The sequence below is a fragment of the Pipistrellus hanaki genome (genome assembly GCF_964339955.1).
Source record: "Pipistrellus hanaki genome assembly, chromosome: 1".
Lineage (NCBI taxonomy): Eukaryota > Metazoa > Chordata > Mammalia > Chiroptera > Vespertilionidae > Pipistrellus > Pipistrellus hanaki.
The window spans coordinates 142905992-142929371 of NC_140503.1; the positions used below are offsets into that span (position 1 = coordinate 142905992).

At 37.8% G+C, this 23380-nt stretch overlaps 1 protein-coding gene across 1 annotated transcript in view; it reads left to right on the top strand.

The window, feature by feature from the left end:
- Nucleotides 1–273: 273 nt before the first annotated feature.
- The window catches only part of DKK2 (dickkopf WNT signaling pathway inhibitor 2), a 108510-nt gene continuing 85403 nt past the window's right edge, over nt 274–23380 (top strand). The window contains exon 1 of the mRNA XM_084872947.1: nt 274–1292. Coding sequence (XP_084729073.1) covers nt 1071–1292 — 222 coding nt within the window. The 5' untranslated portion in view covers nt 274–1070. The remainder of the gene's footprint in view (nt 1293–23380) is intronic.

Here is a 23380-nt window from a genome sequence, read left to right on the forward strand (position 1 = left end):
CCGCTGTCCACGTCCCCATGGGCACGCCTCCTGCTGCCACTGGCCCTCCCTTCCCCCGGGGCTGCTGTTAGGCGTTAGGAGCCCTCACGTTCCTCTGGGGGTGAAACCCGTTTTCTCCATTGTGGGGTGGAGGCAGATGGGAGGGGGGGGGGAGAAACCGGAGGGGAAGCCTCCGCCGTGGGGAAGAGGAGAGGGGGGCGGGAACAGGCGGGGGTGTGTGTGTGTCAGAAAAGCGTTTTCACTCTTTGTCACTCTTGAATTGGGGGCGGAGGGAGAAAACCGCTAAGTGAAGCTATAAAAAGCGGAGGGGGCGGCGGCGGCGGCGGCGGGAGAGCAGGCGCGCGGAGCCGGAGACCGCGGAGCGCAGCGCAGCGCGGGGACCGCTCCGGAGCAGGAGCATCGCGGACGGACTGACCCCCCGGCGGCGGCGCTGGGCTGCGGGGTGTGGACCTGGGACAGACGCTCCTCCGGGAAACAGGACACTGTCCGCGCCTGGGGCCGGACCCGGCTGGCCTCAGAATCCGAGGGCTCGGTCTGGGAGCGGTTCCTGACCTCCCCGTAGAGCGCCCGCCGGCTGACTCTGACGAGGAGGACTCAAAGTCAGAGGAGGGACAGGCCAGGGAGGCCAGCACAGGAGGAATTCGTGCAGACCTTGTGAACGACTCGGAGCCGTGCACCGCGGAGCCCTCGGAGGAGGTGCGGGGCCGGGAGCAGCTGCGGCGGTGCGGTCTGGTCCGCGGGGCTGAGCCTTCTCGCACCTCGGGTCACGCCTCCCTGGCGAGAAGGCGGGCCACCTCTGATTGCTTCCAGGGACCGCAGACCTCCCTGCGCTGGTAGTGAAGCGGGTCCAGCCTGGGTCGCACCAGCTCCCGGTGTGCTGTGTGAGACTTGAGAGCACCAGGTGCAGAGCCCCCCTCCCCGCAGCCAAGAAGGGTTGGGGAATAGAGTCTTCGAGCCTCCGCGCCCCCAGCGAGTGGCCCGGTGTTGGGTCTTCCAGCCCGCCCGCCCCCCGCATCAGAATCCCCCCGGCCTTGGCGCCTCCCTCCCTCTCCGGGACCCCTCGCCCGGATATGGCCGCGTGGATGCGGGGCAAGGACTCCTCCCGCTGCCTGCTCCTCCTGGCCGCGGTGCTGATGGTGGAGAGCTCGCAGCTCGGCAGTTCGCGGGCCAAACTCAACTCCATCAAGTCCTCTCTGGGCGGGGAGACGCCCCTGCAGGCCTCCAATCGATCTGCGGGCGCATACCAAGGACTGGCTTTCGGCGGCAGTAAGAAGGGCAAAAACCTGGGGCAGGTAGGCAAACACCCCTGATACACCTTTTAACCAGGAGAGGGAGGGCCCACGCTCCTGAGAAAGTCCTTTACCTTTGCGCACCTTGATCTCACCAGCGCGCTCTAGGGTGCGGTGCGCAGGACAGCGGGTACTAGGGGATGCAGGGTGCAGGGTGAGGGGGCAGGTGGCTGCTGCTGCTGGAGGGCGTGGGGTAGGCGGGTTGGGGTCTGTCTGGCCTTTGCACTGGGACCTGGGCATGGACAGAGATCTAGTGCGAACAGGCGGGGAGAGCGGCCAGAACAGCCCTTCTCCAAATGGAACACAGGGATGCTGAGGATTGTGTCAGTATCTAGCGCATAGCAACTGGCAGTGTTCTAAGCGTCTTATGTATATTTAGTCTTCACATCCCTCTGAGCAACGCGCCTTTGCTGTCTCCATTCAACAAGCGGAGAAGTGGAGGCACTGAGTAGCAGCTCTTTGCTGGAGGCATACTGCTAGCTTAAGTGGCTGAGAAGCGGGATTCCAACGCCAAGAGTCTGTGCCTAGGTCCTGCACTCTTAACCGCTACCTTTTCCAGTCTGGAGGGGGGCGGAGTGCGTACCTCCTTTCAGGTTCTTCTTTCCTCTCAAACACTTTGTCTCTTCAAAGAAGTAAGGTCACAGACAGAAGGCTTCAATAGGCGCACATGTCTTACTTCCGTGGAATTGTAAATAAATCACGCGGGAGGAGACAAAAGAAGGAAGTGACAGTGACAGCCTCCTAGGCACAGGGGACAGGGTGCCAGCGTTATACCAAGGAAAACCCCGGGGGCATTTTTTTTTTTTTTTTTTTTTTTTTTTTTTTTTTTGCTAGAGGGAACTTTCCGGTGGGCGTCTCTATGTCTCTGTCACAGGGACAGATAGATTGACAGTCACATGTAAACAGTTACACAAACAGACGCACACACAGACAGGAGCGCACGCACTGCACTCTGCACCAGCAGTGGTTGGCGCTGAGCGGCCAGGAGAGGGGGCCCTGTGGGCACTGGGAGCCAAGCCTGCTCCTCCTTCTGCTCCTTTTGTAGGAAGCCAAAACCAAAGCCAGTTTGCCAAACAGCACACGCACTTCGCACAGCACAGCTGTCAACCCATGAAGGCAGCTCAGAGCCCCACATACCCGGGTTTCCTTGTTTCAGCCTCTCTGTGCGCTCTGGGTGTTCTCCCCTGCCCCTTCACCCCAGCGCAGAGGGCAGGGTGAAGGGTAACCACTGGGGTCAGTATTGGATGACAGCCAGGGAAGACTTGGCCCAGGCTTGGCCCCCTCCTGCCCTCTCACGGGACAGTTTTGCTAGTTTTGCAGTTCCAGAAGGCTTCCTGGGCTTTGAAATGTCAAACATTTCAGCTATCCTCTCAAAATTCAAGGTCTGCAACCACAGGATGTTTCCTAAGGTCCCAAGGGAAATAAACTATGCATATACATATGCACATACACTACACGCATACATACCCTTTACACATTATTACGCGGCACAGAGGTCTACACATACATGACTGCTATCCTTTTTCTCTTTCCTCAGAAACACCCTGAAATTTTCAATCAGACCAAACAGCATTTTCTTAGAAGTCCAGCATGAGATGGGGCGAAGGTTGTAAAGAAAAGATGCTCTCAGTTCAAATCATCAGGCATCTCTAAGGCAACTGGCTTCAAATTCTACCTTATCAGCTGTTGAAAAGAGATTAATGTTTAGTCCAGCCAAGGACAGAGAAATGAACCCAATATTTTCTAGATTCCTTTTGATTCCAATCCATGCTCATTCAGTAGGTTTCTACAGAGGACTTTCTGTTTGCATCACCATTGAACCCCAACTCCCGATGTTCCTCAGCCAAATTATCAGTTACGTCATTGCTAGACATGGGGTTACATGGAGTAGACTGAGGGATGCACCTCAGAACCTAGCTTTTTCTTTATGTTTTGATAGTATGTTTATCTATAAATGTGCATAAAAATGTCTGTTTATTTTGCTATCTCTCCAAGTATCTGTTCCATAAACAGACTGCAACTCTATTTGAATGCCTTCATTAAACTGAAGATCTATTTATTTTAAAAATGAGTTGAATCATTTCAGTTGAATTATTCAAATGCTCGCCATAACTTAGTGGTACCACAGAATATATTTTATTATATTTATTTAACTGCAATATTAGATCCTTAAAATTTGTCATTAGGTTTGTAAGAGATTAAAACATGTCAGAAATAATGGTAACATAAAATAAAACCCTGAATTGAGTTGCTAGAAGACAGCTGGGAAATGGGAGGGTTGTCTTTTGTATATTCTGGATTCTCACTTGTTTAGCGGGTGATCCCAAATGTGTACTGTTGTAAAGAAACAAATAGAAAAATCCCTCTTCTTTAAAGTAGCAAGAGGATCCTTTGAATATTTATGAGTTTCTTTATTTTCTAAATTCCATTAGTTATGTGGTCACCAAATTTCTCAATACTCTTATTTTCAGTAATGGAACAACAATTAGAAAAGACTATTCAAAAGGCAAGATGTCACTTCCTTTAACAAAGAAAAACTCTAGAATTGAAATGTAGCTAAGCTGAATTTTTATTCACCATAATAGAAAAATAGGAATGATTAAGAAGTCTGGAAGTAAAGTGTCAACTGGCCTAAATTATGTAGGGTCATCCTGAGGCCTGGTAAGTTCAATTCTCTCCCTTTCCCCCTATTCTTGACTGATGGATGATGAAATACATGGTTTTCAGAGATACAAGAACAAGGAGCTGTAGGATGCAATTTCCTAGGCTTATTAGACAATTACTCTTCGGCTTTCTATTCTGTAGTGAAAATTGTCTACTTAGGTGAGGTGTTTTTTTTTTTTTTTTTTTTTCCCCAGATATACTTTCCGTATAGAGACTCAATATAAAAAAATATATCGCCATTGCAGAGAAAATTATCAAACACATTTAATAATTTATTAATCTACAAAAGTGAAAATGAGACCAAATGGGCCCTAAGGTTTTCTTGATTCGCTGTTGCTCATTTTCATATGAAAGAAACATTCTTATTTATAGGAATTCTACTTGTTATAGGCAAGGTGGATTATTTGTAAGTCACTCCTTAAAAATGTGGCTTTAAATTTCAGAAACGAGTTAGAGGGCTCTCAGGGAAAATGCAGTTCTCCAGAGGTGTTATAATTCTCATTCTCAGGTTTGCTTTCAAAGAAACAGCTATGAGTTATGGTGGAAACTGACAATAGAAAATTGAATGTAGAAATAGTCAGGAGATCGCTACAGAAGTAGTAAAAATGTTTTTACTGAATTATTCACATTCATGTTTTAATTTGATTTTCTATCTACACCTATTGCTAATGAGTTTTAAGCGGGATTGTTTTGTTAGGACTGTTACTAACATACATGTGTGTCAATATTTATATACTTCAATTTCTGAAGAGACAATTGCAAACTTTTTAAATCAAAGGTCATTTTAAATAAAATATATAATATCATATGGATAAATATATTCTGATTAAGTACACTGTTGCTTGACATCACTTTTGGAATTTGAGATTTCATCTTTACAGGATATCTTAAAAACAAATTAAAAAAAAAAAACCCGGCAATTTATAAAATCATTTTACCTTTGTGATACACAATGCTTTCTTGGAGGGAATGAAAAGACCCTTTTGGGTTTGTGTTTATAATTGCTTCTTTTAGTCTTTACTCCTCACTTTGTTTTTGTTTTGTTTTTAGTTTTTTAGACAAAACGATTAATTGATTCAAATGCCAGAATTTTAAAAAAGTTATGAATAAACTATGGAAAATAATTACATTTTAAAGGTAGATCAGCTCCTAACTGAGTCTCTAAAAAGAAGCTGAAACTGGTTTACTATAAATTCAGATTCCATGATTTTCTAATATAATTTGGACCTTTGGAGGACAGTGGTTTGGATGAAGTTATGTTGTGAAAAAGGAATGCTTGAAAAACAGAAGCTGGAGGAAGTTGGTTAGAAAGCATTAATCTTTGTATACTGCATTTTCTTTAATAAAAATGCTGTATCTATTTGCATGCACAAACACGCATGAAATTACTCGCTGAAATAAACTACACGCTCTATCTTCTATAGGTCATCTCCTCATTTTCTGAAATTATCCATGATTTTATTTTAACTCCAGCCCAACTTTCCCTTGCTGGAGAGTAAATACCTGCTATTTTTGTGGACATCAATTGACACTAAACGAAATCAGGAAAGCAAATCATTTTGAAATTTTCCAAAATTAAAAGATTTTGAACCAATGCACACTAAGGTTTCTTTCCTTTCACTGCGAATGATTGAGAATTGATGGTAGTGGATACAAGTGGAAAGTCACCTTATGAAAAGCAAGGGACGTATTTTAACGATAATCTAAGTATGAGCATCCATCATTTTGTTTTTGTGCTAGATCAGAGAGCAAGGGCACGGTTACTTAAACTCACTCCAGCTGTGACTTGGACCCTACCATAATCTGCCTTAGTGCTTCCCTCTGATATAAACTCCTTCCCAGGATGTTTTGAATATTGTATTTTTTTAAAAGTAGAGAAAGCAATATAATAGAAAGGTAACTGATACGTGTTCTAGGAGAATATTACCACTTCCTTTTATTTTCCTCACACAATCATTTAAAATGTGCATTAAAATAATACGTTAAATTATAGAGGCCTTTTATAATACTCAATATATTTATCATTTTCAACTCAGTCACTTCTGAGTTAATGTCTTGGTACTGATGTAACATCAAAATAAATCACAATTTTATTTCTGTAACTCCCTGATGGCTCTTTAAAGTCATTTTACTTTATTATACCTCCAGTCACTTGTTTTTATCTACAAAAAAAAAAAAAAAAATAGCAAGTAAAGCTACTCCTAGATTTTATCTGATGACTGAATAGATTTAGAAATTTAGGCAATTTGGTGTCTGCCCCTGTCTCTTAATGAGTCATTAAAAAAATTTTTTTTGAAACACAAAAGAAAAAAAATTCATAATAATTAATAGGTGGACTTCTGTATTGCATGGAATTGCTTTAAGGTTGCATAGAAAAGTTAAATATGGAATGAAAAACAAAAATTTAGTATTACTATGTAAGGCAAACAGAAGTTAATTTTCTCTTCCTCTTCCTTCCACTCTTGCCAGGAACTAAAGAAAAACAACATATTTTTGTCTAATTGTTGGAATTTTTTAGGTCACATATAAACCAGTCTCTCAAAGAGGTCAACTGATGTAAAAACCAGTCTCTCAAAGAGGTCAAATGATGTAAAATATGTGTGTTTTTTTTTTGGTGTATTTTTTTTAGAGAAACATGTGTCCACAGGAAGAAAAGTCACCATCTAAATATTTGAAATAGTGACTTTCCAATGGGTCTTGCATGCCAACAACTTTGGGTCACTGCCTAGTTCTTTGGGTTCAAATTAAGGCAGGAAGGAAAGGAATATCACCAACATCTTTCAGAAGTCCTTAAGAAGAGTTCATCCCATCAGTCCTGGGTTTTGTAATGGCAAATTGAATCAGAGAAACCTATAAAGCAGAGAGACTTCAATATCTGATTTAAATTTCTTCTTATTTTAACTCAAATAATTCATTTATGTACCTCTAAAAACAGGATAATTATTCTAACACTTGTTCCACAACAATGGAACCTATAAACAGATTATATCTGAGGGGATCTTAATACTTGTTTAGAATTATCTATGTGCTCCAAATAATAAATGTAAAAATAACACCAGCAAAACACACTAGTAGTCACTTTTAAAAAAAAAGGCTATTTATCTCTCTTCCATAATCAAACAAAATAAAGAAATGTGCATCAGATATTTGTTAAAATATGTTAGTGTATAATTGATTGATTCTATGTATGCATTATATTTGGTATATTGAATAGCTTAAATTTATATATTTTCATAATAATACAAAATTTTAACTTCCCCACCCTGTCTAAAACAAACAAATTCAATTAATGAATAAGTACACTAAGTGGTAAAATAAATCAAAACATCACAATTAAGGGAAGTGACTTCTTCAAGTGGTAAACCTAACCAAATATTTTCTAAAAAATGTTAGTTTTCTATACTATGATTTATCATGTAGAATTATATATTCTTTTCTCCTGGAGACTGGGAGAAAAGAGTAGTTCTCAGAATATTATTTCCTTAAACTGGCTTGCAAGTAGTCATAGCACACCTTAGATTATAGTGATTTTGTTTATTGATTATTCAGTACCAGCCACTAACGACGTTATTTAAATTAACTCTTTCTTCTATCAGCAGTTTTGAAGCAAGTCCTAGTATCATCCTTATTTTATAAGTGATAGAATATTTTATAAATACTAAAACAAGAATTCTACTGAGGCACAGAGAGGTTATGCAATTTGTGCAAATCACACAGCATTACGTGGAGAAAGCCAAAATAATGTCAGAGCCTGCCTACTCAACTACTAGGTATTTCTGCTACAATTTGCCAAGGCTATTCTGGATTTAAGAGGAACATGGGCCTTTATTTTGTTCTCCCCTCTATATCTTCTAGTGACATGGGTATAAACTGTAGGTTCATTAAAAACCACAGCAAAACCCAAGCCCTCTGTTGCTGCCAGCTGCTGCTACTGAGCAGCCAAAGGATGTTAGCACTTCATGGTTATAAAGGCAGGCACCAGGCCCCTTCATCATTTTCATCTCTGCCTTTCCTTGCCTCCCTGCCAAGAATTCTTCACTGTCATCAAGGCAAGTACACCCCCTCCCTGTGCCTTTCTGTATTCTGTCCGATAAATTATAGTGTTGCCCAACTAGAAGATAGTTTTATTGGATACATTACATTTCTCTTTTCATGGCAACTGCCACACACTCCCTGTGCCTATGTCCCTGCATCTGAATGCCACCATGTGCCCATGGACAGCGGCAAGCTGAGGACTTCTCTGCGGCCTCCCTGCAGAGGCTTGAAGTTGGTTCAGCTGACATCCCCCTAACCAGGCAGGGGAAGCTGTCCCCGGTGAGAGTCTGCTCCTTCTTTCTCCCTACCGTAACCCCTCCTAGCTGCCTTTCTGACGGTCTGTAGTAGCCCTATGGCACTGCAGTTTTCTAACAGGCTCTACATTCCTGCTCATCACTCACTTGCTAACGTCTTTGAAAAGTCACTTAGTTCTGGTTCTTTTTATTTTTAAATCTTCAAAATAGGATAACAACAACATCAGCAGCCATAGTAATAATAACACATTTCCCTGGCTAAAGGGAGAAAGAGGACAGTGCACACGTAGTTATTGTACTGAGAATCTTTATTACTGCCGCCAGCACAGAGATACGTAAGGTCAAGTGCTCGTGCACAAAATAGAAAGTGGCTGCTTAAGCTTCCCCAGCAAGCTGGGAGGGGCGACTGAATAAATGCATGTCACGTACGTGAAGGAAAGGAATGAACTCAATTACACACGAATGCTAGGAATTGTAAAGCAAGACCACACACACACACACACACACACACACACACACACGTGCACATGCTATAACATTTCTTGTATTGCATGTTAACACTAAGAGGGATATTAAGACATGTTGTAAAAAAAGTAATTAATTGGTGAAACTACACAGAAGCAAGGGTACACCAGATATGGAAAATATAATCACTGCAACATTAGCCATTTCCATTAAAACATATTTCAAAGAAGAAGGGGGGGGGGAGAGAGAGAGAGAAAGAAACATCAATGATGAGAGAAAATCATTAATCGGCTGCCTCCTGCACACCCCACACTGGGGATGAGCCTGCAACCCAGGCATGTGCCCTAACAGGGGATCCAACAGTGACCTCCTGGTTCATAGGTTGATGCTCAACCACTAAGCCGTGCTGGCCAGGCGCAATGTCAGTCATTTAAGCACGGGAACCATAACAATGGAAGAACATGCTAGAGTCCACTGCCAACCACATTAATTCGATATTCTCCAAACTCAGATAGCCTCTGCGAAGGCGAGCTCCGCCACGCTCTGTGCAAAAAGCCCGGAGCCCAGCAAACTTGCTGAGAGGGGGGAAGGTTTATGACCCTCTTTGAATGTAGCTCTCCTGCCAGCAGGACCCAGAAATTCAGACTCATTATTGCCGCATCATACTTTTCACTTTCTTTTCTTTTGCTTTGCTTTATTTGAATGTTTTATGATTCAGGTAACTTGGAAATAGTTTAACAATGTTACATTGAGAGCGAAAGTCATCTCCTTGAAGTGTACGATAGATTTAGTCTGTTGGAAACAAACCTTTTGCCAATAAGTACCTAATAATGAACTAAAAAGAGTCATCCAAATGTGGGGAAGGGGGAAAGCTGTCATTTAAAACGATCAAAAAATCAATAAAATATATTTAAAAAAAATAAAACAATCAAAATGACAGCTAAAAGATAACAGTCTTCATTTGCTCATTTTAGCTTTACTTCATCTTATCCGTTTGAAATTTAGCTCAAAAGGCATTTTGCTAATTTGTCTCTGAAAATGCGAAGTCTTTGTTTTTCTTCAGTAAACACTCTTTGTACTTTGTAAACTGTCGTCTATCATTTATTCCTTACATATCCCTTTGCTTTTGTAATATTACATATTTCTCTTTTCCTCTCTGGCTCATTCCTCTTTATTTCTTTTCACGGATTGCTCCACAGCCTGCTGCTCATGACAGTGGGCATTTCCCACATTCTCCCTCAGTCCTTTTCCTTTCTGTTCCATTTTCTTCCTTTGTTAATAGTATTTCCTTCTTTTGAAGTCATTTCATATATGCAGATATATACCATTAGCTTGAGTAAAACTCCTGCTGCCTTTTTGCCTGTTCAATTCTTTTGGAAGTTTTTCCAGAAACAATCATACTTTTTTTTTTCATATTATAAATGAAACCCTTTATCTCTAACTTCAAACTGTCATTAATCAGGCAACCAAGTCTTTAGTATTTCTCTAATTCACATGATTCCTTCATTAATTTTTATCTCTTTTGCTGACTTATTGCCATCCCAAATGCCAAATCATTATCATTTACGATAGACTATCACACTGTTTGTAACAGTTTAGTAGTTTTTCAAACTATATTTCACACAACATCAAATGTGAGCTTTCTAAAGTAAAAAACTTCATTTATATACGTTCCTAGAGCATGAAATAAAAATGTCTCAACATGCCTCACAGTTATCTTGTTTCTTTCTACTCTACCCCTGGGGCTGCACCACCAGGGAGTGCCGAGTTGCGATGTAAAGGCCAGCAGTCCTACTTGCGTCTGTGTCCTCCATCACCACAGAGAAACAGCGTGCCAGAGAGCCAGCTGGAGTCTAGTTATCGGCATGTTTCTGAATTCACATGTGATTACATGGTTCAGGGAAGTCAGTCAACCTGCCCATTGCTTCCTTACTTCTTAGGTGTATTAGATGCTTTGATCACAGTAAAAACAAACAACATTTATTAGACATATGCTGGGTCCTTGGTCTGTGCAGCTATAAAAGCAACCGTAATCTTCTTGTGGAATTCAATTAGAATTTTAAGGTTGAAAGACACACCTAGAAATTGTCCAGTTCATGCCTCTATTCCTAATCCACATTAGAGCTAACAATTTGATGTTTTCTTTTCTATAAGAATTTCTAAGGATGGATGCTGGTATTGCATCTCTTAGTTAGCTAGTCATCTTAACTTTAATTATGATGAGAATGGGGACATTCTGCTTTCTGCTGTAAGTGAAGCACGACAGAGCAGGATATAAATTCTGTATTGAAAAACATGATTATTAACAGACTATGTGATCTAGTTATTGTTTTTTATTCTTCATGGATGAGACTCTGGTTCCCTTTGTGGAAAGTCAGCTGACCTGAAAGAATAAGACCATCTCCATAAACAGTCAATAAAAAGGTCTATTCATGCCAGGCAGTATGCTCATAGTGTAAAGAGGCACTACCTGCCTTTTCTTTTCCAAATAATTAAGAAGAAATTAATGTTTTCCTTTGTAAAAGCCCCAATGATCCCTGAGGAAGCCTGCTCTTAATTTCATAATTTGCAGCACACTAAATTAGTGGGAGGAGACAGGCTTACAAGGAATTAGAAGTGAGGTAAGAGATTACAAAATTGCACTAAGAGGAAGGTAGGATTCTGGTGACCTCTGGATGGATTGGTGAAGGGGATGTGATAAAACTCTTAATACAGATAGAGTGTACGGGTAGAATGTATGCTGGCATATATCAAAGAAAGAAATGTGATAAAAATGCAAGATCAAAATGATGCCATAGATTTTTTAAAATAAACACACTCTAACATTATTTTTCAAAATTAGTTATTGTAGACAACTCATTCCTTTGATATTGTCATTTAGACCTTTTTGTAAAAACTACTTTTAAAAGGTATCTATATGTTTATTTATTTTGGGCCATAAACTTATGACCATAAACAATATTATACATATTGATTAACATACCACAATCTAAAATTAGCTCTGAGTGATTTTGTGTTGTTCCCATAAACGAAATATCCAACACAAGGTGAGCTTGTAAAAAAAAATAAATAAATAAAACAAAGTGGTGTCTTTTTGGAAACACTTCCAAAAAAGCCCAAACACTTTCTCAGTTATGAAATCTGTACTGAGGTTACAATTGTAAAACCCTTTAATGGAAATGAGCACTTTAAGATGGAAAAACCTCTGTTGAATTTATAGTCTTAAATTAAAAAAATATATATATATTATTGATTTTTTACAGAGAGGAAGGGAGAGAGATATACAGAGTAGAGAGTTAGAAACATCGATGAGAGTCATTGATCAGCTGCCTCTTGCACACCCCCTACTGGGGATGTGCCTGCAACCAAGGTATATGCCCTTGACCAGAATCGAACCCGGAACCTTTCAGTCTGCAGGCCCACGCTCTATCCACTGAGCCAAACCGGTTTCGGCAAATTTTTTAAAAATGTATGTAATATTGTTTTGTAATTAGGTCAAAATTTAAGTAATATGGCTACTATTTCTTAGAGAATCATGGTGTTCATGAAGCAATTAATGAGTGCAAGCAAGCAGTAAGTTCCCCACCCCAAACCCACTCTTTTCCTGAAAGAATAGTCAGGAACAAATTATACCCGGTATAATTCCATAGATACCAGTTTGGCGACACTTTTTTTTTTTTCAAGTGCCACTTATTAGATAAATGCAAGAGTTGAGGCAAAAAAAAAAAAAAAAAAAAAAAAAAAAAAAAAGGTTATTATTATTTTTTTAATGCAAACATATCCAATTAAAAGTTCAGAGGAAAAGCCAAACTGCTTAACTCAGTAAAAATGTTTTTGCAATTGGTGAAATTAATATAATACTTCCAAAATGCTTTCTGGAAATTCTTGTAAATTTCCCTGCTTGCCTACTAGCATTTGCCCTGCTGCTATCTTCCAACATGCTTCAGAAGGAAATAGCTTTTTAACAAGAAAAATCTTGAAATTACATTTCCAAGGGGTCTTGGCCACACCAGCTGCAACACATTGTAACTGAATTTTAGTTTCTGTTGGTTCTCATTGTTCAGTGCAAGTGACCAACACACAGGTCTCATGCCATAGCCCTCCCTGAGATTGATTGCAAATTGGATTAGTGTGTGTGCTGTGACATCTTGTAAGAAAATACAAGCTTTCAACACAAAAGAACAATTTATATTTGATGGCCTGGTACTTAAAAATTAAGTGCCAAAAATGTAATTCTGTCCTTAGTAAACATCACTAAAGAAGACTCTAGCCCATTCTCATCAGTGTTTCGTGTTTTTTTTTTAAGAAGTCCACTTCTGGCAGAGTCAAAGACTCACTGGAAACAATGCTCTGATGGTTGACATAGAATGTTCTGAAATTTCAAGATTTAAAATACCTTAGGGTATCAGGGCAGACTGGGCAAAGCAACAGACAAATTAATAATTTTGAATCCATGTTATCGTATTTAAGAATTATAAACTCAATGAAGATCTCATAGCAATCATAATGAGATTTAATATAAGGATTTAAAGAAGTGATATTCTGCAGCTAATAATGTGTTTCCCCGAAAATAAGACATCCCCTGAAAATAAGACCTAGAGCAATTTTGGGAGAAAAAATTAATATAAGACACTGTCTTATTTTCGGGAAAACAGGGTATGTAGGGAATGGAAAGGAAGAGCACAACTGATTACTACTTGTGACTTAAACATAAAATCAAGCAGAATAAATAGGCCAATCTCCATATCATAGACATTGCCCATTCATGGATACTGCAGTCTGATCTTGGATCACTACACATTTTCAGTACATTCCAAGCAATAACTTATAGCCAGTACTAGTGTGATATATTTAATGATCATCGTATCTTGCTTCTAAAAGATTGGGCAACTGATAGTCTTTCAGAGCCTACTTTAGGTCAAGAACTTTGTGTTATCTCACTTAATCTTCTCAATACCCTGTGAGCTTCTATCACGTACAGAGCACAGTGAATGTTTGAGGGAAGTAGTCAGGCAAGAAAGACGATATCCATTATGAATTAGCTCAGCATTTGGTATCTGTGCTCCCATGATGGCTCAGCTTCAAACTCAGAGTTTTTTGATTACAGTTTAATATTGAATGGTTTTGCCTTTCTGAGTTAAATGTGAAACCACTTGATTTTTTTTTAAATTCATAAAATTGAATGAGATTCATATGGCCATCTGGTCATTGGGACATCATACAAATCGCCAATAGATACATGAAAATATATTACACCATTAATCATCAGGGATGTGCAAATCAAACCTACAGTGAGACATCACCTCACATCTATATAAAAATACAAGAAATAACAGGTGTTAATGAGACTGTGGACAAAATGGAACCTTTGTGTATTATTGGTGGGAATGTAAATTTGACGGCCACTATAGAAAACAGTATCAAAGTTCCTAAAAAAATGGAGAATAGAACTACCATATGATCCAACAATTCCACTTCTGGATATGTACTCAAAGAAGATAAAAACACTACTTGAAAATATATTGATATATTGCACCCTCATTGCAGCATTATTTACAATATCCAAGATATGAAAATAACCTGAGAGTTCATCAATGAATGAATGGATAAAGAAGTTGTGAGATATATATTATTCAGTCATAAACAAGAATGATATTTTGCCATTTGCAACAACATAGGTATACATCAATGGCATTATGCTAAGTGGAAAAAAGTCAGATTGAAAAACAAATACCATATGATCTCTCTTATATGTAGAATCTTTAAAAAATACAAATAAACAGACAAATTGAAAGCTTATAGATACAGAGAAAAAAAATGGTGGTTGCCCAAGACAGAGGGTGGAGGGGAAGAATAAAAATAATTTGTTTTAAATTAAAATAACAAAAATGGAGAGATATCACCAAAACTGAAGAGTGACTTGTTTAGCAAACATGTCTGAATATTCTTTTATATACTTCATTCCTTGTTTAAGAATAGTTTTAATCACACAGAGACAGACAAGCTTGTTTTACTTGTATGAATTGAGGGGAAAAAGATCAATGGCATTTAATCTTAATTGTGAATAACTTCTCAAGTATGTTTACATACTTGAATTAATTAAGATTATGAGTCTTGGTTCAAGTGAATTAAGATGAATATTCTAATCTTGGACCATTGGGATCTATTGTATGTAATTTGTCAAATCATGTTATATTATAGTTAGTGCATTTTCAAGATGATAATACAATTTGTATATTATAAAAATCTAAGTTGTGTTTCCATTTTCTTATTAATCTAAAAAAAATAATCTGAATAAAATTATTTTCCCATATTGGGGTTTTATTTTTTTTATAGGAGCTTGAGGACTTCATAAAATTGTGCTTGTATACTAGAAACATTATTGAAGTCCTTGTCTTCTCAGGTCTGATGAAGAAACCAAAATTGCCATAATATTCAAGGAGATTAACTACAATTACTCATTAAAGAAAAAAGTAAACATTATAAGTATCTGGTCATTACTAAAAGGTAGCATTGCTAAATAAGCACTTAAAGGTAGTTTGTGGGAAATTTAGCCCCAAAATCAAAGAAGCAATTACTCGTTTATTCTCTTCTAGATGTCAGTTTTAGTGCAGGGAGAAAAGGGCAGCTAATACTAATTGTTCAATAGCTTCTGGATTGTTCACCATGTTTACTCTGACCAGAATTCCATAAATTATTAGGGAGTCATGGTGTGGGCCAAATGTCTCATGGTGCTTTAGGAAGACTAAGCAAGAGAAATATTCCCTTGTTGGTCTGATAATTGCAAACCCAGCGGCAGGAACATAGAGCATTTTTGGAATGTGCGCATGCTTAACACCTGGAATTTTCTGAGTTATAGTCATACTTCATCAGTCACCAGAATGAAAAGCCAAATGCTGATCTGAAGGAGGACTTCTGAGCAATTCTCCTGGAGCTAGCAATATACCCCACTTGTCATCTCTCAAACGTAAGCTTTTAATCCCCTCTTCCGAAAATTGTTTATTTTCAAATATGAGAAAAGCTAAGGATGTCGCAGCTGAGCTGTGAACTTTCTCTTTAAAGAATCCCATTCTTCAAACCCATCTTCAGCAAAGAAACTGGCACTTCATGTGCTGAGCAGATGGTGTCCTGCAGAACTGGCCAGCCCACATGTGCAGCTGGGCCTATCTGGCACACAGGTGTCCTGATTTGGACCTTCTTGAAATTCTGACACCACTCTTTCCTCCACTGGGAAGTGTGACTTGGCTATGCTCTTTTTTTCCAGTGACAACAAATATACTGGCCTAACAACAGCTCGGGCTAAGGTGGTAACATAACCCTCTACCTCACATTCACCTCAGACCCAAAGCATAGGGTTTGTCCTAAGAGTCTGGGCCACCTTTTTGGTTTTGATTTCCTCTTTTATACAATCTTTTGTCATTCATGTTCTCCTCCCTTCACCTGGCTGAATTTTGGATATTTTTCAGTAGAGTGAGAAGGGTCCTCTGATGGAGAATATGCTGCAACAGAAAACAAAGATCAAAACTAAACATAAAGTGGGTAGCCTTTCTAATCATTGGCAAATATATAGGACAACCACAGTTAAAGCCTTAACCTTCGAGGATTTAACAACTGGGAAAACTAGACCAATCCAATCAACTTTGTTAGCATTTGACAAAAACTATTGTAAAAGTAGAAGGAGATTTCACATGTAGGCAGCAAAGAGGAAATTCAGTTGCTGCTGCTTCTGCATAATCTTTTACATAATCATTTCAGTCTCACCAAAAATATTTCTCAGTGCAGAGCCCAGATGTTTTGAAGTTGTTTTGTTTTTTTGTTTTTTTTTAACAAAACAATATTTTAAATTTTCCCATTCTTTCCCATCTTAGTAATAGCTGCCTCTAACAACTGCTTATAATGAAATATGGCTAGGTAGGGAAAACATTAGTGGAAAGAATGAGAGAAGTAGATGGCTTTACAATTTAGAGTTTTAGAGTGTGTTCTTGTCCCATCTCTGATTTTCTCTCTCTCACATCATGATTTTGAGACTTGAGTCTCATTTATCACAAGCTAGTCATCTTCACTTAATTGTTCCCTACAAAATTGATTGGTTTTGCCTTTAGGCAAAGAGACCTAAATTACTCAGCTCAAGGGGAAACTAAAAGTTTTTACTCAGAAGAGATTTTATCCCACTGTGTTAAGAATTTATTCCCTAGAATGATGAGTTTGATATTGATTCTGGACTACATTACAAAACAGATTATAAAATTAAGTACTGAAGGAAGTACATATAACCAGGAAATAACACAGGTTTTCTTAGAATAAATCATGACATACTAATAGTATTATTTATTGAGCAAAGAAACTGGTCTGGTATCAATATGATGCTAATCCTTGACATGTGTAGCTACTCCCTTTGTAATTTAATGACCTTGTAGCTTTAAATGCCACTATATGCGAATGGTTCTCCTATTTATTTACACCTAAGGCAAAACCTCTTCCTTGAACTTCAAAATGATATATTCAAGTGCCAACCTAACATTTCCACTAATAGATATTTCTTACTGAGCATATCAAAATCCCATCTTTCCCCTTTTCTAAACATGCAGCCACAAGGATTTCTTTATCTCATTTGATGATTAATCAAGTTTTCCAATTGCTCAACCAACAGACTTGGATTCACTTATAAATTTTTCTTCTGTCACATTCACAATTCGGCCCTTTAGTAAAGCCCTTTAGCCACAGCTTTAAAACATACAGACCAAAACAGGCACCTCTACAAAGGTCTGAGGTAATAGTAGCTCACAGGAAAATGTCTTAGGAATTTAATAAGACTGAACAAGATATGAACAGGGCAGAGAAGCCCTTCCTAAGAAAATAACTTCAAACAAATATGAGAAGCATATGTATTTTATAATCTAAAAGGTGTTTATCTCTATACATTTAGAACATTAAAAATTAGTATTCTGGGAACCAATTCAATCATCAAGTTTGCTATTGCCAAGGCAGGAAAAATTACTCAAGTGTCATACTCTATAAAAACAAAAACACTGTAAGTCCTGTTCTTTGTTAGTAAGCTGGATTCTTCAGTCATTTTCTTTAGTGACTAAATAACATCAAAACCCATATATTAGCTTATTAGTTGTATTTTCTTGATACTTTCCAACTGGGTTTTTATTTTATTTTATTTTTTAGTTTACTTTAATTTTGTTTTTAGTTTTTCTCTGTTATGGTATACATATAGCTAGCAGTGAATGCTAAGCAGATAAGGAGAATGATTTCTAGACGGACTTTGACATTCCCTAATAGATACTTATGTCTTAATACTGAGATGTGACAGCTCCTCAAATGCAGACTTTCAAGAAACTTTCCTCTAATTTGACTCTTTAGAAGGCCAAGATTTATATAATGTTTAAGGTTAGTAGAAATGCTATTACATAAGAGGTATCATGATATTGCTATTGCACCATTAATTAAAGTCCTAATTTTTACCATGAGTATTAACTTTTTATGTTTAATATTACTCATATAACTAATATGATCTATCTGTCACACTGGTACAGACACATTTGAGGAAAATTCTATTTCAGTTTAGCAATTTAAAGTATCTCCATTGGCCAAAATTTCAGGTTATTCCCTAATCTCATTTACAGGACTTAGTATTTGTGTCTCAAGAGAGACAAAAAATGCAAACCTATATTAGTTGATACTGTGGTACTGACAAGTTAACCAATGAAGCAGACTAGAAAGCTTAGATATATTTAGATTGAGAGATAGGTCATGAAAAGAAAAGGGAACTATTTAAAAACTTATGCTGGGAAAATTGAGTATTTGCATAGAAAAAATTGATATTGTATTGATAATACTACCTTACTATCTATATCTATATCTATATCTATCTATACAAAAAGAACTCAGGCTCAGTAATTAAGTGTTTACCTATGAACTTGGAGGTCACTGTTTCTATCCCCAGTAAGAATGCCCAGTTTGTGGGCTCTACCCCCAGTGTGGGGTATGCAGGAGGCAGCCGATCAATGATTCTCTCTCATCATTGATGTTTCTATCTCCCTCTCCCTCTCCCTTCCTCTTGAAATCAATAAAAATATATAAATCAATTCCAAATGGATCAGTGCTTATAAATAAAAAGAAAAAGATAAAATGTATAATAAATATCTTTAAAGCACCTGATAAGAAGCATTTTGTTGTTGTTGTTGTGTTAATCGTCCCTTGAGGATATTTTTCCACTAATTTTTAAAGAGAGTGGAGGGGTGGGGGAGAGACAAGAGAGAGAAACATTAGTGTGAGAGAGACACACATTGATTGGTTGCCTCCTGCACGACCCAAAAAGGGCCTGGGATGGAGTCTGCAACTGAGGCACATGCCTATCATCTGAGTTAAACCTGGGACCCTACAGTCAGTGGGATGCTCTATCTACTAAGCCTCACCAGCTAGGGAAAGAAGGACTTCTTAAGCAAGGCACCAATCAAAAGAAAAAATGACAAATTTGATAAAGATAAGAATATTGGTCTACCCAATGGCACCATAAAGAAAGTAGAAAACAGTCCACTAACTGGGAGATGCATGAGTACATGTAGACATTCCAATCTGGTTGACTACAGAATATTGTCCAAAATATTTAACAAATTCCTGGAAATTAAAAGAGAGGTAACCTAGTAAAAATGGGAAAAACACATGAAAATGCATTAGACAGAAGATAACAAAATGGCCAGTGAATATTTGAATAGAGCCTTATTCATAGTAAAAGAGAATGCAAATTAAGATACTGACCTTTCATTTTATACACATTGGATGACTAAAAATTTAAGAAATTGATAACACCAAGTGTATAGGAGGACATGTAAAACTTTAATATGTTGTTCATTGGAGTATAATCCCTAATACCACTGAAAAAATATCTTGCAATTCTGAACGTTCACATATTTTATGACTTAGAAATTCTGCTCCTATTAATATAGCTCAGAGAAATGTTTGTTTATGTGTGCTAGAAGATATGTATAAAAAGTACTATAATAGCACTATTGGTAATGTAAAAAAAAAACATTATTGACAAGAGAATCCATATATAAATTATAGTAGACTAATACAATGGAGAATTATGGAGCAATGGAAATAAATATATGAATTATAGCTAGAAGTGAGTGTGAACGAGCTTTGAAATGAAATGGTTAGTGGAAGAAAGGAAAAAACATATAAATTATATTGAGGATATAATTTTGGAGGGAGTTAGAGAATTGCCATATGGGAGGTATACTAAATAGAAACAAGTTATTAACATTGTTGTAGTTTTTGGATTGGATGGTGGGTTCACAGTTGTGCTCGATAACTTACAAATATTTAAAAATATTGTACATGTATCAAATATACTTTAAGATTTTTAGAAATAAAAAAGTAAAGGAAATATTTGAGAATGTTTGTATAAGTTAGGGATCTTTCATTCATGTGGGATAACTGGAGATGAGAATCAAAAGAGACTTAAATATGTAAACATATCTTCAGGAAAGTGTTATCACTTTAAAAGTAATTTTTAGTGGTCATATGTTGACAACAGTAATAGGGAGAGTTGTGTAAAAGTGAGAATTGGATTAGGGAAAGTAGTTAGAACACTTTTCCCCCCATAACATCTTTTATTTTATTTATTTATTTTATTTACCTGAAAGAATGGCTGAAAAACAAGTTGCTGTTATTCACAATAGTATTTAGCAAATATTTTCTCACAAATGAACAAAGTGAACCTGTTACTTCAAGGAAAAGATTTCATATTTATTGCCATGATAGGATTTGAGCTCTCAAGGTCTATATAATTCTATGAACAATGTTTTTTAAATAGTCAATGGATGATGTTGCAAATTTATAGTGCAAAGTAGACCAAAGGATTTTAATGTAATAGAGTATGAAAGATTCATTGATATGGTTTCAAATTTCATATGGCAACTAATCTTTAAGAAACTACCATTTGTCAAGTTTTGGTATAGAAATCAAAGAAGAATATTCACAATTTATATGAAAAAGCTATTAAAATACTCCTCCCCTTTGAAACTGCATGTCTGTGTGAAACCAGATTTTATCTGTTTCAACCAAAATAACATACTGCAAGAAATCAAATGCAGAAACAGTTAAGAGAAACCAGTTGTTTTCTACTAAGTCAGACATTAAAGAGATTTAAAAAAAAATAATGCCGTACTTCTCATTACATTTTTTTCTTCTTTTTAGTTATTTTTCATAAATATATAATGGAGTTATTGCTATTTTTAAATTCATAAATATTACTATTTTTGTTTTAAATTCTAATAAGGTACTAAGGATACATACAACAAACAAATAAAAGCTTTTTGGTGAGCTCAATCATTTTTAAGATTCTAACAGGCTCCTTAGACTCAACTCTGAGAACAACTTTATATGTTAAAGAATAGTTTATTGAATTTTAGGGAAAAAGAAACAAGTAACATCCATGTGAGATCATAACATCCCTGCCTCCTGCACCCCCCCCCCCCCCCCCTGGAATAGTTCCTACAACCTGGGCCAGCCTACAACCTGGACACATGCCCTAACCTGGAATTAAACCTGCAACATCACCCTGACTGGTTTCGCTTGGTGGATAGAGCGTCAGCCTGTGGACTCAAGGGTCCCAGGTTAGATTCCAGTCAAGGGCCTGTACCTTGGTTGTGGGCACATCCCCAGTATGGGGTGTACAAGAGGCAGCTGACTGATGTTTCTCTCATTGATGTTTTTAACTCTCTCTCTCTCTTCCTTCCTCTCTGTAAAAAATCAATAAAATATATTTAAAAAAATAAACCAGCAACCTCTTGGTGCTATGGGAGACACCTAACCAACCGAGCCACACTGGGCAGGACTGAGAACAACTTTCATATGCCATTTTCTTCCAGTGCTTAGGAGCAAAGTAAATAAAAATGTTTTAAGAATTTCAGAACTTACTAGGAGAAGAGGGAGTCAACTTGTTCCATTCATTTTAGTTTAATAGTCTAGTTTCTCAGACATAAACCCTCCTACTATAGTTGAATCCCATATTTTTCTCTTAACCAATATATACTGGGAACCTTCTATGGGATAAGTGTCTTTCTAGAACTGGGAATAGAGAAAAAAGACAAACGTCCTATTGGATTTAAATTTATTTATAACAGTGAAAGATTGTGTGAAAGCACTAAACTATACTTAGATTATTTCAATGTGGAAATTAGAAATGAAAGTATTAACTTTATTGCCTACACACTCCCCTGTTTAGCTGTCTTAATAAAGCGTTAACCTATCATTTCAAAGGAAACATTGGATGCTTTATAGATTCAAATTGATGGGTCTTTTTAAAAATATATATATTTTTATTGATTTCAGAGAGAACAAGGAAGAAGAGAGAGAGAAACATCAATGATGTAGAGAATCATTGATTGGCTGCCTCCTGCATGCCCTACACTGGGGATCAAGCCCATAACCTGGGCATGTGCCCTGACTGGAATCGAACCATGACTTCATGGCTCATAGGTTGATGCTCAACTACTGAGCAATGAAGACTAGACAAGTTGATGGGTCTTTAACCAAGAATCATGGTTGTAGTCTAACTCAAAGCACACACTGTGAATATGGACAGCAAATTGTTACTCCTTTCCTAACTTTGTGGAAAGGCAGCCTAATTATAGGTAAATACAATCATTTAAATAAAGGAAAACAGGTTTGTTTGTGTTTTATTTTGGGGGATGGGGGTTATCATTTTTCTGTTTTTAGTGTAGAAAGCAGCTCAATCTGTAAAGTGATGGTAAACTTCACAGATGGCAAAATGCATTAGAATTCTTAGAGGAAAATTGTGCCACACCAGCACAGCCAAGGGTTCTGTGAGCCTGAGGGAGGGCTGGCAAAGGATGAAGAAAAGACAGACAAAAAGAATAAGCTGTGTCTAGGTGGATCTTCTGTGCCTGGCTGAGGCCACAGAACAGATCCAGAGTGCTAGTTGAGCCTTTATTTTATAGTCATAGGTAAACAAGGTAATTTACAATGTTCTTGTAAGTTTCACTTGTTTTGGCAGCATTTACTGCACCTCCCACAGCCCATTAGCTAACCAGGAAAGATCTAGGGAGTAAAAACAGGTCAAGTTTAATTATGCTAAGAGGGCTGTGCCCTCTAAACTGGGACTTGTTTGAGACTTTACCAGTAGGTCAGTCCAAGGCTTAACCCTATAACCCTATAGCTCAGCGTTTTTCAACCGCTGTTCCGCGGCACACTAGTGTGCCGCGAGATGTTGCCTGGTGTGCCGTAGGTGCAGATAAGACAAGAATTTTATAATTTTTCACTATTTTGTTTACTTAATATTTCATAATAAAGTAATTATAAAATACTTTCTTTGTGTTTATTTGATTCCTATTCAAGAGAATTACTTTATATATAGTCAATATAGGCACAGAGTTAAATTTTTTAACATTTTCTAATGGTGGTGTGCCTCATGATTTTTTTCATGAAACAAGTGTGCCTTTGCCCAAAAAAGGTTGAAAAACACTGCTATAGCTGCCCTCTACAGAAAATAAAACCTTTTGTAATACAAATTTGAAGAATTGAGGAACCATCACCTGGGGCCAAATTCTTATTCCCTATAATTCCTGAAGAATTGTCACAGAATTACAGAGATTTAGAAACTGGTTAGCAAATTTAAGAAGTCTCTGTTAGCCAAAG